Here is a 16,308-nt window from a genome sequence, read left to right on the forward strand (position 1 = left end):
ATAGCTTCTTTCCATTTTGGGTCTTCTAGTGCTTCAGTTACATTGTTGGGGACAGATATGTCAACCAACTACTTCACATGCTGCACACGTGACTCTGATAATCTGTTGAGAGATATATAATTATTGATGGGGTATTTCCCTTAGGCTTTAAGATCTGCTTCATATTGTACTCGAGGTTTGCCATGGTTCTTCCTTTCTGGAAGCTAATATGTAGGCTATGTGCCTTCTGAAATCAAATCATCATGGGATATTTCCTTAGTGTTATCAGTTTCAAGAAAAGATGTTACCTGAATGACTTCCTCAACAAGTGATTGGTGCAGTACTAGAGCTAAAGCGGGCAAAATCTCATAAACTAGCTCAATTTCCTCCTCCTGATTTTGACAACAGGGAGACAAATGAAAGTTTTCTTCTGGCGATTGGTCGCTGTCTACTGGCGACCGGTCGTTTTGAAGTAGGTTCTCTGTAGTTGAAGAACTAAGGGTGGACGATCGGTTGCTTTCCACTGGCGATGAGTCATTTTGATGCAGAGTGACGTCCTGGGGAAAAAATCGAGGATTGGAGCAGTGTTGGATTCTCGATTCTCCTCCTAGGCTGTTGAAAAATATAAGTCATGTTCCCGAAACACAACATCTATAGAGGTAAAAACCTTCTGACTAGGATGATGATAACAACGTTATCCTTTCTGATGAGGTGTATAGCCAATGAAAACACACTTTTCGGCTCGAGGATCCAATTTTCTTTGTTGGTGATCATGTAAGTGGACAAATACAACACAGCCTAAAATCTGGGGTTCCTGGTTCGGGGTGGGAGGTGTTTGGATATGGGCGTGAAGTGTTTGAAGTGGTGTTTGGAAATTTAGGATACTAGAGGGAATCTGATTGATAAGGTATGCTGCAGAGACGGCGACTTTGCCCCAAAAGGATCGTGGCATATTGGCACCAAAGAGAGAGGCACAAACGACTTTCTAATAAGTGTTTGTTCTTTCTTTCAGCCACCCCATTCTGTTGGGGAGTGTAAGAGCATGAGCGTTGATGTATGATGCCATGATCTTGTAAGAACTGGTTAAGATCATGGTTGAGAAATTCTCCGCCATTGTCAGAACGAAGAACCTGAATTCTGGCATAAAACTGAGTCTCTACCATTTGATAAAACTGTTGAAACCTGGAACTGAATTCCCCTTTAGTTTTGAGAAGGGAAACCCAAGTCATGCGTGTGCAATCATCTATAAACGTGACAAACCATCACGCCCTTACTGGAGTGGCAATTTTAGCAGGTCCCCAAATATCAAAATGAACAAGAGAAAATGGAACCAAACTCTTATTGAACTTAATGGGAATGGGACACGATGGCTCTTAGCCATTTCACATGTATCACACTGGAAGCTGGAAACATCAAGATTGTAAAATAATTATGGAAACAACTTCTTAAGATAACCGAACGAGGCATGCCTAAGACGTTTATGCCATAACCAAATTTTGTCTCTCTCCCCCTCAAAACGAGTTCCACTTGTTGTGAAAGCTTGACCAACCTTGACCTCACTATCCAGTACCCAGTTCAAGTAGTAGAGTTTGCCCTGCCGAGTACCACAACCAATCGTCTTTCCTATGAGGATGTCCTAAAAAACACAATGATTCGGCCAAATTGTTACAGTACACCCCAAAGTAGTAGTAAGTTGTGCAACAGATAGCAAGTTATGGTCCAAAGATGGAACAAGTAATACAGAATCCAGATGTAGGGAAGTAGAGAGAGACAGAGAGCCTTCCCCAACCACAGGGGATGGGGTACCATTAGCATTAGACACCACCGACGGAGTGGATGATTTGCGACTAATAAGTTGGCCAGGATCAAATGTCATGTGATCTGTAGCACTCGAGTTGATAATCTATGCAGATTTTTGAGAGGACGTATGAGAAGTAGAACCTTTGGTGGTGGCAATATAAGCATGAGTTCGAGTAGTCAGTCAACAGGATTGACCACATGCTTCTGTGAGTCTACAATAAGGGGGAGAATCGTAAAGGTTCCTAACATCGCAGCGGAAGTAAGATGTGATATGAGAATGCGAGGAACTGTGATTTGAGGAATTTAATGTATGAATTTGATGTAGGAATTGGATTTGAGAGGTATGTGTATAAGATTTGAGGGTATGTGTTTAGGGATTTTGATAAGAGGATTTGAGGGATTTGGATTTGGGGAAAAATATGAGGAATTTGATTTAGGGTTTTGGATTTGAATATGAGAAAATTGAGATAAGGGTTTAGAGACAACCTAGGATCGATTGCTCTAATACCATGCTAAAATATAAATATGGTTTGAATACTTTGGGTTAGGTTTTGTTCTTCTCCATAAGGAGGTATATACAGGAGTTTACATGAGTGCTTTACAAGGAAATAGATACAGTAATCAATTAGGATAGTATCTCCTAATTATACAATGATTTGTCAACTATATAGAATAGGAAAGTAAATCTCTTAATTAATCAAGGAAATAAATCTCCTCGATTAATTAGGAGACTCACGTCAACAAAATCTCCCCAACCCAAGCACATAGGAGAGGGGATTTTGGGGGTTCCAAGACTTCCCTGTGGCTAGACTCCTTCATCTGGGTGAGGCGCCTCTTGTTTTTCCTTCTTTTTTTCCCACCAGAACTTGTAAAGGAAAGAATAGGTAAGGGTGCTAGTCCAAAAGGTGATTTACTAATATCACCACATGGGTTTGCTTGGTTTTTAAGATGGTTTGGCTTCGATTTGGTTTTAACACAAATGTGGGATATTTTCTAAGGTGCTGGGCTATTTCTCTAAGGTGTTGGACTACTTCTCTAAGGTGCTGGACTATTTCTCTAAAGTCCTGGGCCATTTCTCTAAGGTGCTTGACATTTTCTCTCTCATGCTTGCCATGTGATTGGTCTCATGAACACTTGTAACCATTCATACCACAACCGGCTCAGCAAGCCCTAGGCATTCACGTGGCTTGGGCCCATTTAAGCTCGTAGCATGGCTTGGGTTCACTTAAGCTCGTAGCGTGGCTTGGTGCCAAAATAAAGATTTTTTCGCTCAGCATTGCGTGTTATTTGGAGTGTTTGTGCTTGAGTTTTTCCCGTATTGTAATAGGCTATGGCAATGGCTAAATGGTGCTTGATGGGACAATAAGTGCGGGTTCATGGAACCAGTATAGGCTTGTTACATTTTACATGGCGCAACACGTGGACCATGACTTGTGCAAGCTTATACGACAAATTCTTGCATACTCCAGTTGGGCTCCTTTCTGAGTTAAGTGTTATACTAGGCTAGAAATATATTTGGGCCCAGCCTTGGATTTTTTGGGCCTCAATATTATCAAATATAAAGGTAGGAAAAACTTAGGCCAGAAATAATATGGCAACCTCTAAAATATAGCAATACTTTATCTCAACAGTTCCATTCTGCTGAGGAATATAGGGACAACAAACTAGTGGAAATACCCTCTTTAGCAAGAAAGGAAGAGTGGATTTTGAACCAATATACTCACCACCATAATCATACCTAAAAATCTTATGCATGAATCAAGTAATTTCTCAACTTTAGCTTTGAATGTAGTGAAAATGTCAAGGATTTAAGACTTGTATTTCATTAAATATAACCAAGTGAACTATATACAATCATCCAGAAAAAGAACATAGTCCCTATAGCCAAGTACAGAAGATGTGGAACATGGTCACCGAACATTTGAATGAATCAAATACCATGGGGTTGAAGCCTTCTTATGAAACTAAAAGAAAGGAAGCATCTTGCAAAATGGACAACAATTACAGAAGAACGATTATGAAGAGGCATCATCACTAATCTTTAACTCATGTTGGGCATCAACTTTATGAAGAATTAGCATGAAAGGGTGACCTAGCCTTGAACGCCACAAGCTCAGTGGTACCTTAGTAGACAAGTAAGCAGTAGGGTACACGTTTTGTCACAAACAAATCCATATACGGACTACAAATCTTGATAAATAAGAGCACTTCCACCCATCCCTTTTTGCCAGCCTAGACTCCAAAAACAACCTCAATCAAGGAAAGATTGTCATGGCAAGAAGTGGGCCCATGAAACTGGACAAGCCTAAAGGCAAGACTTCCCTGGGCTGCTTTGTGGGCAAGATGTGACGTCAATGGCCAATTTAAATACCAAAAAAAGAAGGAAAAAATGCCAAAAAATTCAGAAATTTTTTTCTATAAATACCTAGCCATGTTCTTCACTTCCCACACCCAAATTCATAAAAATTCATCTCCTCATATCTCATGTGAATAGTGATTGCCCTTGGGTTGCCATGAGATATAAGGAGAGGAAGTGCTCTAACATGAATATGCATAATGAAAATAAGAGAGCCAGTATTTAGAATACACAAATGTGTTTCATCACTGTTAGGGTAATTTCAAATGTTAGAAATTTAGGAAATAAAGAGTTTAACTATTATTACCTAGTTTATGAGTTAGAGTTAATGTAAGTTTAGCAGGTATAATGGTTGTGATTAACTTTAATGTTGAGTTAATGTGATGGCCTATAAATAGGCATTGTATGATTGTATCCACTTTATCTCAAGAGTGAGTTGTAGTAGAAAAGTTGAAGTATCAAATAGTATTGAAGTTGTCTCAAGTAAGTTCTTGTAGGAGCTCTGTGTAGCTTTCGGGATTCACATCTCCAAAAATTATGTTATTTATTTAGTTCGTTATATTGCTTTTCCCCTTTCACATTTAGAGTGTCTGTTGCTAAATCCACAAATAAGTGGTATTATAGCTTATATGATCCTGTGAAAAAATGTATCAGAGCTAGCACGCTCCCATGAAAGAATGCATCAAAGCCAGTACAATCATAAGAGCGGATTTGGAGGCTCAAAAGTTTGAAGGCTTAATGGTTCTTGTGTGTCATGATCCAAGATTCAAGAATGAAGGTAGTCTTGTTCGGCGTCTTCACTCAAATTTTTATTTGAGAAAAAGTTCAGGAGTTTCATATAAGAATGTCAAGCAAAGGCACAAGGATGCCAGGAAGAAGAAAGTGCACAAAGATGCTAAAGGAGGAAGGGCGCAAATATGACAATGAGAGAAGGGCACAAGGATGCATAAAAAAGACAGATGAATGACGGGCAAAAGAGACCTAGAAGTGGTGGCACAATGATGCCATGAAGAAATGAGTCTTAATCTATGACTACGTCGTTCAAGTAGTACAAAACGGATTATTGTGTGCGTTGCAAGTAAGAGGAATAGAAGTTTTCGAATTTGTGAGATACGTGGTCTTGTAAGATGGATAAACAATGATTTTTTTTTTCTTGCAATGGGTAGATGAACCCTTGAGAGAGGAAGGCACAAATAAATTAAGAAGGGCACAATGATGTTGAAGAAAGAAAAGGCCTACAAAGAATTGGGACAAGGGTTCCTAAAATTGAAAATTGGGGCAGATGTGCACCCAAATTGATGAAGCATGTAAGATGGAGCGATTTGGCTCCATGAAAAAGAAAGATGAAGCAATTGGGCTCCATGAATGATAAAAGAAGAAGAAAGGAAAAAGATGCTGAAGGAAGGGCACAAAGATGCCAATGAGAGAATGACACATTGATGCTGAAAAAAGATAGATGAATGATGGGAAAATGAGCCCTAGAAGTTATGGCACAATGATTCCATAAAGAAATGAGTCTTGATCTATGACTTTGTAGGTGTTTCCCTCTTTTCGGCCGGGTAGGCCAATTGAAGGAGTTTTTGGTCCTTCTTCTTTTAGATTGCGTAGGCGTGCCACCACCAAGCCACTAACTGGCTTGAATGGTAAAGGTTGGATTGTTGTGTTCGCGCTTCTGACTTCTAACCAGCCGATTGATCGGCCAAGCAAGGAACCTCCTCTTGGCATAGGTTCTTTCACTTCCTCGAGGTCGAGGATGGTTACGTTTCGTATAGGTATTTTAGTATTTTTAAGATTTTTAATGATAACGATGCAAATTAAATTAAAATATACGATTAAACTTAAAGACGAGAATTGAAGTGCGATAAAGTAAATCAAAGCGATAGATAAACTTAAATTAAGCAAAGAATGAAATAAGAACGATATAAATGATTAAGGCAATAAAATAAAGCAATTTGAAATTAAATTAAGCTTAAAGAAAATTCGATAACAATAACAATAAAGCGATATAATTGAATCTTAAAACAACATAATGGAAAATACAAGAAATTAAACTTACACTAACGAAAGTGAAGAACTGATCTAGTCTACTTGCTTGGAAAATAAAAACCTAGTCTAGGGATAGAAAATTGAAAGACAAAAAGTAAGTTTTTGTGTCTTATGTCGGGGGTCCTTTGCTTTTTGTCTGATGTAGTTTATATAGGGCTTTCGTCAGCCCATGGGCTGGCCATTAAATGGCCGAAAGTCAACTTCGTTCAAAATCTTTCCTTGTGTGGTTTCCTAAATTCACGGAATTGATTCGAATGAGATCATCAGATTACAAATCTGATCACTTGATTCTCTCCTCCTTAGGAATGTTCCAGGTTGACATCACTCTCTTTTGATTGCTTTCCTTGGATGGATCTCATCACGTGCATGAAAACATCCGGAGGTTTTTGGGCCTACTTTTGAGGGTAGAGCTTGGGCCTCTAAGGACTTGAGCCTAACATCTGGTGAGACGATGTGGCTTCCGAAATCTCTAATTTTAATTGAACATAATCCATCGATGTTGGATGACTTGGAATTTCAATGAGTCCACTAAAGAAACTTGGCCAAGGTATATATATATATATATATATATATACAGTCCCCTTCTATTGAGGGATCCCTCAAATAAAATTATTTGAGGGACGCCCTTTAGGATACCCTACAGTTTTTTTCCCAATGATCCAAACCATCCATTTTTTAGGTCTTCATTCATAGATCATCCTAACAAAAAATTAGACAAATCGGAAACCGTTTCGACATCCAATTGTGTATTACAAAATCAATGAACACGGTACTTCAAGAAAATGCTAAAATTTCAATAACTTAATTGAGTGGTCAAATGATATCGGATTAAAGTGATTTTTTTGTAGGGATGATCTTTGAATGAGTATCTACAAAATAGACGGTTTGGATTAGTGAAATACAATCCGGAGTGGGGCCTACAAGGGGTGTCCCTCAAATAAGCTTATTTGAGGGATCCCTCAATGGAAGCTCTCTGTATATATATATATATATATTATACTTTATATACGTATAAGGCCTACGGCCTGGGAGATTGGAGACAAGATATAAAGGCCAACTAAGTGGCCTACGAACTCATAGCCATTTTAAAAACCCATGCCAATTTAACCCAAATTTGAGAATTCGAAGGTAAACCCTTGTGGGTTTTCTCATCCCAAAAAACCAACTCTTCAGCCAAGTACTTCCATTTCCAGCCAACTCACCGACATGGGAAGCCAAGATCTTGACTTGGTTTCAGCCAACTATTTGGCCATCCTCACAACTACCTTTTTAAAAGAGAAAAATTAGGTTTTAGACATAATTAACTTTATTAATTAGTTTGTAAGATATTGGATATTTTGGTTTTAGTTTTAATACCTAGGAAAAAATTACTATTTTAGATTAGCCCAAAGAGAGGCCTAGATTCGTTGGCCCATTTGTAAACCTATACAGTAAATGACGCTTTTGCCCCTGAATGTTTAAACAAGGCGCGACTCTGTTTCGTTTTCGTTCTCGTTCGTTTGGCAGCAGCTTCGTGTTCTTCTCTGTTTTGTCTTCGAGCTCAGTTGTTTGGCAGCAGATTTCGTTCGTTTGGCAGGCAAATTTCGTTCGACGACGAGCAGCAACGACGACGAGCAGAAACGACGAGCAGCAACGACGACGAGCAGAAACCACCACCAACAACGACAACCACTGACGACTATCGAAGCGATTTTCACTCTCTTGGGAAAAAAAACAGTAAGAAAATGACCCTCTAACACAGATTTGTCTTCGATTTTAGGGATTACACATTTTTGCTGTTGTTCTTTATGCAATGCAGTTTTTGGAAAAATGGATGAATCGTTGGATTCAAAACTACTCTTCGTTTAGGTTTTGCTTCGTTTATAGGGATTAACCATTCAAAATCGTTGGATTCAAAATTTCTGGTTGTTTGTACTAAATTTTGAACCAGAAACTGCAATGCAGTTTCTGGTTCCATAATTCAATTTCAGAGTGCTTTTTGCTAGGGTTTATGGGAATGTTATAACTGCTCATGAAGTCAAACGTGTTTTGATATTCTGTTTTTGTTTGTTGTTTTGTTTGCATTTTCAAGGCTAATGGAGGTGTGTGTCATTGCCAAGTGCACATATAAGTCGGAAACCATCATGTTTTCAGTTTCATCAGAGTCATCCATGGTTGATATTTTGAAGACTTTGTGTCTGAGGTTTTGATATTCTGTTTTTGTTTGTTGTTTTGTTTGCATTTTCAAGGCTAATGGAGGTGTGTGTCATTGCCAAGTGCACATATAAGTCGGAAACCATCATGTTTTCAGTTTCATCAGAGTCATCCATGGTTGATATTTTGAAGACTTTGTGTCTGAGGTTTAGGGGTTTGCAGTTGGGTTGTTTCACATTACGGTATTCGGTGCCCAGTTATCCGAGTTGTTTTCTAGAAACGGATAGCGATTTGGACTTGATGAGGACATTTTTGTTGATATCAAATGAGAAGACTGTTGATATTTTAGTGAAGGATTTATGCGGGAGCAGTGAATATAGTGGTGATTTTTGTGTAAATAAGGAGTTGATAGCATGTGAAAATGGCGAGTCGTCGTGTTCTAGTACTGTCGAAGACAGAAACGAGTTTTTGGGCAGGTCGAAGAGAGCAAGTGCTAAGCCTTTGTTGTCGAATGAGTGGGAGACATACATACATCATGTGGGGCAAAAGTTTGACGGTGGTGCAGAGGAGTTCCGGTTGAAATTGTGCAAGTACGCTCTTGAAGTAGGATTTAATTTTGAATATGCCGGCAATGACAAGAAGCGGGTGGTTGCTGTTTGTTCGAATAAGAAATTGGAGGGTTGCAGCTGGCGTGTTTATGCTTCTCGTTGTGAAGCTACTGGCAGTTTTGTAATTCGGACGTTAAATAATGTTCATACATGTGCGGGTCGGATACGGGAATCAAAGAGTAAGATGATGAGGTCTCGTGTGGTGTCCTCCCTCATTGTGGACAGAATTCGTGCAAAACCAGAGCTGAAGCCAGTTGAGATTATACACGAGTTCAAAGATTATTATGGTATAGACATTTCATACTACCACGCATGGTTTGGCAAAGAGTTAGCTAAATTGGACGTTCACGGTGATGAGTCGAAGTCCTTCAACGAGTTAGTGTGGTATGTGGACGCCGTAAAGGAAACTAACACTGGTTCTCTCTGCACTCTTGATTGTGAAGCTGGAATTAATCGCTTTCGACGGTTTTTTGTGTCTTTTGGCGGTTGCATTGCTGGATTTCAATATTGCATACCCTTGTTGTTCATTGATGCTACGTTTTTGAAGAGCAAGTACAAGGGGCAGCTTCTGTGTGCTTCGGGAAAGAATGGAAATCAAGGTATGGTTACTGTAATGTATTGCAGATTTTCATTTGTTGCAATTTTTAGCAGAAACTGCATTGCAGTTTCCCTTTTTTGAGCAGATTTGTTTTCATAAACTGCACTGCAGTTTCCCTTTTTTGCTTATACTTGTGCTTTTGGTTTTGTTTTGCAGGGTTTTATCCTCTAGCTTTTGGAGTTGTTGATTCTGAGACAGAGGAGAATTGGACTTGGTTTCTTCAACATTTGGCTTCTATATTGCTACCGATGGGGAGAGTGGTGACCTTTTTCTCGGACCGCAATCAAGGTTTGTTAAATGCAATAGGGTTTGTGTTTCCCGGATGGCCTCATTCTTACTGTTATTATCACCTCAAACAGAATTTGATATCAAAGTACCCGAAGTCAGGTTATGGGAAACTGCTCCAAGACCGTGTTATCAATTTATTTAGTAGATGCGCATATGCTGTTACGGAGGAAGAGTTTAAGGTAGCAATGGAGGAGTTGGTGATTGTTGGGAGTTCGAAAGTGAAGACATTTATATCTGATTTGTCTAGAGATCACTATGCCAACGCATTTTTCAAAGGAATGCGTTATGGGGAGATGGCAAACAGTTTAGCGGAGTCCTTTAATAATTGGGTTGGTGTGTTTCGAGATTTGCCGGTGCTACCTTTGATAGAAGGGATTCGATAGAAATTGATGGTATTGAATTCTCAACGAAGAATTGAAGCGGAGAAGTGGACAACAGTTTTGTGTCCGGAGATGGAGACTAGACTCTGTGAAAATGCGGAGGCCGGTAGGACTTGGGCAGTTCGTCGTTCTAATAGCACTGTTTTTGAAGTATTTACTGATTATTCTGTGATGGTTGATCTCGAGCAAAGGACTTGTTCTTGCCGTCTTTGGCAAATTGACGGTTTTCCTTGCACACATGCAGTGGCTGCAATCCTAGCAAAGAGAGATTCAGTTTATGATTACGTGGAGTGTTACTACAAAACCGACTTCTTTCGAAAAGCCTATGAGAGTCCTATTTTTCCTATTCCAGATATTGGGAAAGGATTGGGCAGCAATGGTTCTGCCGCTGGAGTTGTGCTTCCGCCAATTACAAAGAGGCCAGCCGGAAGACCACCAACAAAGAGGATCAAAGTTTTTGGTGAATTTAAAAGGCCATTGAAATGCAGTCGGTGCAGTGTTGCTGGGCACAATAGGAAGACTTGCAAGGCTATTATATGAACACTCCTTCTCATTTGACAATTTTTTATTTTAGATATGGTTTAGCGAATATATAGTCAGTTTCTGCGTTGCACTTTTTGCAAAAACTGTATTGCAGTTTTAGTTGCTTGTAATTGGCTACACAACGTCTAATTGGATATTGTGATTCTTTTTTGAAGTTAATGAAAATAATACAATTGTTTAATGAGTGGATATTCGTTTTCGACTGCCATTCAATGCTTGTTTTCAGATTTTGAGCAGATTTTGTTGCATAAACTGCAGTTTCTGTTTATTTCAGATTTTGTTGCAGAAACTGCATTGTAGTTTCTGTTTATTTCAGATTTCTGTTTATTTCAGATTTTGATCAGATTTTGTTGCAGATTATGAGCAGAAACTACATTTCAATGCTGACCTACTTAAATGTGTTTTGAACAAAGTTTTAGTACTTTGATTATGGCTTTGGCTTTTGGGTTCTTTTCACATTTTTGGATATTGTGATTCTTTTTTGAAGTTAATGAAAATTATACAATTGTTTAATGAGTGGATATTCGTTTTCGACTGCCATTCAATGCTTGTTTTCAGATTTTGAGCAGATTTTGTTGCAGAAACTGCATTGCAGTTTCTGTTTATTTCAGATTTTGTTGCAGAAACTGCATTGCAGTTTGTTTGTTTCCTTTTGGTTTTGTTGCATCCTGTTCCAAGATTATATTACAGTTTATATATGTATAGGAAATATGTTCTCATATACCATAACTAGAAATATTTACAAACATCCACAAGAATTAAGATACATATTGTCTTGAGTTAACGAAAGGCAAATCACTAGAGACGATTAATTACACAGTTTTTGTGGTGTAGGAGTTTTGTGACATATTGTGCTCGATATTCATTCATGAATTTCTTGTCCACGCTTTTTGGAATGGGCTGTCCTTGTGCTATTTTATCCATATAGAACATGACGAACATGCCGCAATCCAATCTGCAAATGAAATACGAGATTAGTTTTTTTTGCTTTTGAATGATTTCAAACTGTAATGAATAGTTGAGTAGACACAATTCTTATGAAGATGCACTTTGTTGAGCACATTCCATGTCATCCTCAAATGGAAACTGCAATGGATTTTGCATAATCCATTTGAGAGTGAGTTCTTCATTTGGAGTCAAATCTTTTTGTACAAGTGTCGGGGGCCCTTCCTTTTGCTTCACAATTGTTGGTTTTTTTTTAGTTTCTATGAACACTCGTGCTTGAGGTCTTATATATTCTAGCCACCCTTCAACAATATTAACCTGTTTAAAGAAGAAGAAAAAAAGAGAAAAAGAAATGGTAATCAGTGCATTGCATATTATAGTTTTGGTCTGAAATTAGGCAGTATGTATAATACAGAAACTGCATTGCAGTTTCTGTTTGTGTTTGTGCTGAGAAATTAAGACAGTTTCATTCCACTTACAAAGTTTCGAGCAATGTCAATGCACCTTTCTTCTTTTCTACGTCCCAACGATCTAAGTGGATTGTAGTGTCTCCACTTTCGTTCATTTTTGTGAAATGTGAGAAGTGTGAAGTGGAACTCTTCTTGTGAAATAATTGGGAAGAAAAGAACATTGCATTTCCCGAGTTTTTCAAGTAAGGGTTCATACAGGAACCTGTGCCAAGATGGCTCTAGGAAGCTTTGCATGTAAGCCTGATATCACAGAATGGCAATTTGTTAGTATATATATTTTCGAAAACTGCAGTGCATTGTCTGTTTAAACAATTTTGAATTTTCAAAATAATACTTACCCAAGTCCATGTGGACATGTACTGTGGACTCTCTGTCCGCATGGGCTCTATTTTATCCTCCTCTATTTGGATATAGGCCTCAATAACCTGTTTCACATTGATTGGAGAAAAATGGAATTATAAATGGGGAATATAGGTAGCACAAATAAAAAATACAGTGCAGTGTGTGTTATAGAATTGGTAAATACTTACGTTTTGTGACAGTTCCAGGTCCCATACAATATCTTTGAGATCATGGTTTGTCACTTTCTCATCATTGAGTCCTGCCCAAAAGATATCACTGTGGATTCGAATACATGAAATTCACAAGATTAGTTTTAGTTTAATTGTAATTAAAAGATTAAAGAATTGTTATTTTGGAATAGAGATGTTACCGAAGTTGAGTGCTTAAGTAGTGTTTTTCAATTCTTTCCCTGTCCGGCTTTGAAATTTTCTGCCACACCTTTTTCTGACCCCATCCTAGTTTTTTCTTTGTTTGCTTTTTTTGTCCTTCATCTTCATCACTTGATTGTTGTAGATCCACAGGTATTGAATCATGAAGGCTCGTTCCTTTAGGGGGGTCAGGAATTGGATTTGTGGCATCGGGCTGAGATGCCTCTTGTGTTAACTGCAGATTGAAAGGAAACTAATTAGAAAATTCATTCGATTAAACAGAAACTGCAATGCAGTTTCCATTTCTGTAAAGCAGATAACACACTGCATTGCAGGAAACGGAAACTGCATTGCAGTTTCTGTTTCTGCAATGCAGAAAATAGAAAAAAGCAGCAGCTTGAACTGCAGTAATTGCATACCTCCTCGGAAGAGATAAGCTTGAATTGTGGTAGTTCTTCATCATCCTTTTTTGCCTCCTTTTTTGTTTTCTTATTTTTTTCGTACACATAGCAAGATGCTTGAAGCCTCTTTCTTTCTCTGTTCTTCAACCTTTGTACTCTTGAAGGAACATCAGGTGTTGGAGCATCTTGCTTCTTCTCTTCTTCTCTCTCTTCTTGTTGCTTCTCTTCTTCTTTCTTTTCTTCTTCTTTCTCTTCAACTGGTTTTGTTGGTTGTTTTGTAGGCAGATCCATCTCCATTTCAAAGATTGTTGGGTCTGACAACAAGCTTTCAATTTCTGCCTTGTACTTTTCTTGAATCTCCTTTTTCTTGGCAATCTTCTCCATGTCAATACCAGTTTCCTTGCCTTCCAATTCTGCAATCCTCCTTTTCAGATTTTGTATTTCATTAAGCTGAACTGTAGATTCCACTGTCATGGTGGCAGTCACACATTCTTCATTATCTAATTTCTCTATGTATGTTGCCAACTCCACTTCCAGCTCCTTTGATCTCTTTTCTGCTTGGATAAATATATCCCACAATTCCTTCATTTTCTTCTCACTGTCTTCATTCTTTTCATCCTTCCACAGTTGTAATCTTTCCGGGCAAACGAAGCTAGGATCTTGTTGTTGGCGGTAGTTGATTTGGTCTGTCATGGACTTCACCAAGAGGTCTTGAATTGCATCATCAGGTTTTCCCTCATCATCTTCTTTTTCTTTTTCCTGCATATTGAACAGAAACTAATTAGAAACTGCATTGCATTGGAGGAAACGAAAACCGAAATGCATAATTCACTGTTTAGAGATTCTTATACCTTGTCAAGAGGGTCTCCCTCTTCTCCGGTAGTTTTTCTCTTTTTATATGTTTTCAAAATACCCTGTACAATGAGATTGAATGATTCAGAAACTGCATTAGATAAAATGCAAACTGCAATGTAGAAAACACAAACTGCAATGCACTGTATACAGATTTCAATTACCTTCTCAACAGTGTCTTCCTCTTCCCTGGTAGTTTTTCGCTTTTTAGGAGTTTTGAAAATACCCTGTACAATGAGAATGATTTAGCATGGATTCACATTCAAGATACATTAAAACAGAACATGCGATAAATTGCATACCTCGATGTCATTCAAGTCCTTTATTTGGTTGAATCTTGTGTGGAGTTCCACAAGACTCCATTTAAGAATGGCAGGAGTTTCTTTCTCCTTGCCAAGGATTGGTTGTATGATGTTTGTCCTCTCACACAGTAGAAACTGCACAGTTCAAAAACAAGATATATCAGAAATTAGGTTGGAAACTGCATAGGATAAAACAGAAACTGCGTTGCAGTTTCCATTTCTGCATTGCAGTAAATGGAAACTGCATTGCACTAAATGAAAACTGCATTGCCTAAAACTCAAAATGCATTGCATAAGCCACTGTTTACTTACCAATATTAGGATAGTGCAACCCGAAACAGCTCCTATAGAGGCTTCTCCTCCCTTCTTTGCTTTTGCTTTTGCTTTTGCGGTCAAGGATTCATTCATGTAGTCTGAAACAGCTCTTGCCCACGAATAGCTTGAAAGTGTGTCTAGATTCACGCAGTGCTCAAATAATTTCCAATGCAAAGTAGATGAAGAGTTGGTAAAAAGGAATGTCATGCACAGCAGAATCAATATTAGGCTGACCACCTCCTTGTCGTAATCAACTTCTTCTTCTTCTTCTTCTTCTTCAGCTTCTTTCTTTTCTTTTCCTTTGTTCGTTTTTTTCTTTTGCTCTGTCTTTGCCTTTTCTTTCTTTGGTTGGTTTGCCAAGGCAATTGTCTTTTGTAATTCTGCTTCTACCTGGTTTTTTGAAGGTTTTCCCTTTTCTCCAAAGTGCCTTGTTCTGAAGGTAGCAGTGTACCTATCATTGACAAGTTTGACAGATTTGCCTTCATTTGGCAGTCCTAGAATCTGAGTCACTGCATTGCTTGTGATTTGGAACGATTTGGTTCCAAATTTGAAGGACTTTGTATCCGGATCAAATGTCTTGAGCAGCTGTGCTAAGTCAATGTCCGACTTATTCATGTTATTCATGTCAATTCTCTGGCGGTAAAACAGCTCGATCAAGTTCCAGAAAGGGGTTTTCTTGAGAAGCTTCTTCTGCCTTTCATTGAGCTTGTCCTTTATGTCTCTAATGATGCTGTTGAAAGCATAGGCATTGCACCGAAATTGGACATAGTCCGGGTGCTTTGCTTTCCGATCATAGTTTGGCTTTGGCTTTGTTTTGATCCTTTGAGCCATCGTTTTGATTCTGCGCTTTGGTTGGTTTTCAGCTTCATTCTTTTGTGGTGACATTTCTTGTTCCATTTTGTGATATGCACTGCAGTTTTTGTGGTCAAAATCTGCAACAAACAACCAGAAACTGCTGCTCAAAATTTGATGTGAAAAGAAACCAAAAGGCAAAAACAGTAGCTAAAACTAATATCAAAACACATTTAAATTCATGAGCAGTTATCACATTCCCATAAACCCTAGCAAAAAGCACTCTGAAATTGAATTATGGAACTAGAAACTGCATTGCAGTTTCTGGTCAAAATCTTCTACAAACAACCAGAAATCAAAAAGGCAAGAACAGTAGCTAAAACTAATATCAAAACACATTTAAATTCATGAGCAGTTATCACATTCCCATAAACCCTAGCAAAAAGCAATCTGAAACTGAATTATGGAACCAGAAACTGCAATGCAGTTTCTGGTCAAAATCAAGTACAAACAACCAGAAATCAAAATGCAAAGACAGTAGCTAAAACTAATATCAAAACACATGTAAATTCATGAGCAGTTATCACATTCCCATAAACCCTAGCAAAAAGCACTATGAAATTGAATTATGGAACCAGAAACTGCATTGCAGTTTCTGGTTCAAAATTTAGTACAAACAACCAGAAATCAAAATGCAAAGACAGTAGCTAAAACTAATATCAAAACACATTTAACTTCATGAGCAGTTATCACATTCCCATAAACCCTAGCAAAAAGAACTCTGAAATTG

General features: G+C 38.3%; 3 protein-coding genes and 1 long non-coding RNA gene across 4 annotated transcripts; 2 read left to right on the forward strand and 2 right to left on the reverse strand.

Annotated features, from left to right (window-relative positions):
• LOC109949660 lies at positions 8,736-10,178 on the forward strand. Its single transcript, XM_020565752.1, has 4 exons — positions 8,736-8,756; positions 8,864-9,521; positions 9,677-9,808; positions 9,880-10,178. Exons 1-4 carry the CDS (start codon positions 8,736-8,738, stop codon positions 9,948-9,950), a joined length of 882 nt encoding a protein of 293 aa, XP_020421341.1. The 3' UTR covers positions 9,951-10,178.
• On the forward strand, positions 10,261-10,728 carry LOC109949661. Its single transcript, XM_020565753.1, has one exon. The coding sequence runs from the start codon at positions 10,261-10,263 to the stop codon at positions 10,726-10,728; it is 468 nt and encodes a 155-aa protein (XP_020421342.1).
• Positions 11,933-12,403, reverse strand: LOC109949793. The gene is made up of 2 exons (XR_002272064.1): positions 12,156-12,403; positions 11,933-11,994 (listed from the first exon to the last, which is right to left on the reverse strand). It is a non-coding gene; the product is annotated as an uncharacterized LOC109949793 (long non-coding RNA).
• Positions 12,411-15,557, reverse strand: LOC109949662 (glutamic acid-rich protein-like). Its single transcript, XM_020565754.1, has 10 exons — positions 15,117-15,557; positions 14,724-14,966; positions 14,412-14,546; positions 14,274-14,336; positions 14,109-14,171; positions 13,276-14,016; positions 12,859-13,091; positions 12,677-12,764; positions 12,507-12,571; positions 12,411-12,432 (listed from the first exon to the last, which is right to left on the reverse strand). The coding sequence occupies exons 1-10, from the start codon at positions 15,555-15,557 to the stop codon at positions 12,411-12,413; spliced, it is 2,094 nt and encodes a 697-aa protein (XP_020421343.1).

This window comes from Prunus persica, chromosome G6 (genome assembly GCF_000346465.2).
Source record: "Prunus persica cultivar Lovell chromosome G6, Prunus_persica_NCBIv2, whole genome shotgun sequence".
In the NCBI taxonomy this organism is placed as follows: domain Eukaryota; kingdom Viridiplantae; phylum Streptophyta; class Magnoliopsida; order Rosales; family Rosaceae; genus Prunus; species Prunus persica.

Excerpts from the sequence above, each read along its gene's own strand:
- LOC109949660 (XM_020565752.1), top strand. The coding sequence starts at position 8,736 with ATGGCGAGTCGTCGTGTTCTA. Across the intron at positions 8,757-8,863 it reads TGGCGAGTCGTCGTGTTCTA|TTTGACGGTGGTGCAGAGGA; the intron begins GTACTGTCGAAG and ends GTGGGGCAAAAG. Across the intron at positions 9,809-9,879 it reads TTTCTCGGACCGCAATCAAG|AATTTGATATCAAAGTACCC; the intron begins GTTTGTTAAATG and ends CACCTCAAACAG.
- LOC109949661 (XM_020565753.1), top strand. The coding sequence starts at position 10,261 with ATGGAGACTAGACTCTGTGAAAATGCGGAGGCCGGTAGGACTTGGGCA.
- LOC109949662 (XM_020565754.1), bottom strand. The coding sequence starts at position 15,557 with ATGGCTCAAAGGATCAAAACAAAGCCAAAGCCAAACTATGATCGGAAA. Across the intron at positions 14,547-14,723 it reads GTTGCACTATCCTAATATTG|TTTCTACTGTGTGAGAGGAC; the intron begins GTAAGTAAACAG and ends TGAACTGTGCAG. Across the intron at positions 12,433-12,506 it reads ATGCGGACAGAGAGTCCACA|TTTTCGAAAATATATATACT; the intron begins GTACATGTCCAC and ends AATGCACTGCAG.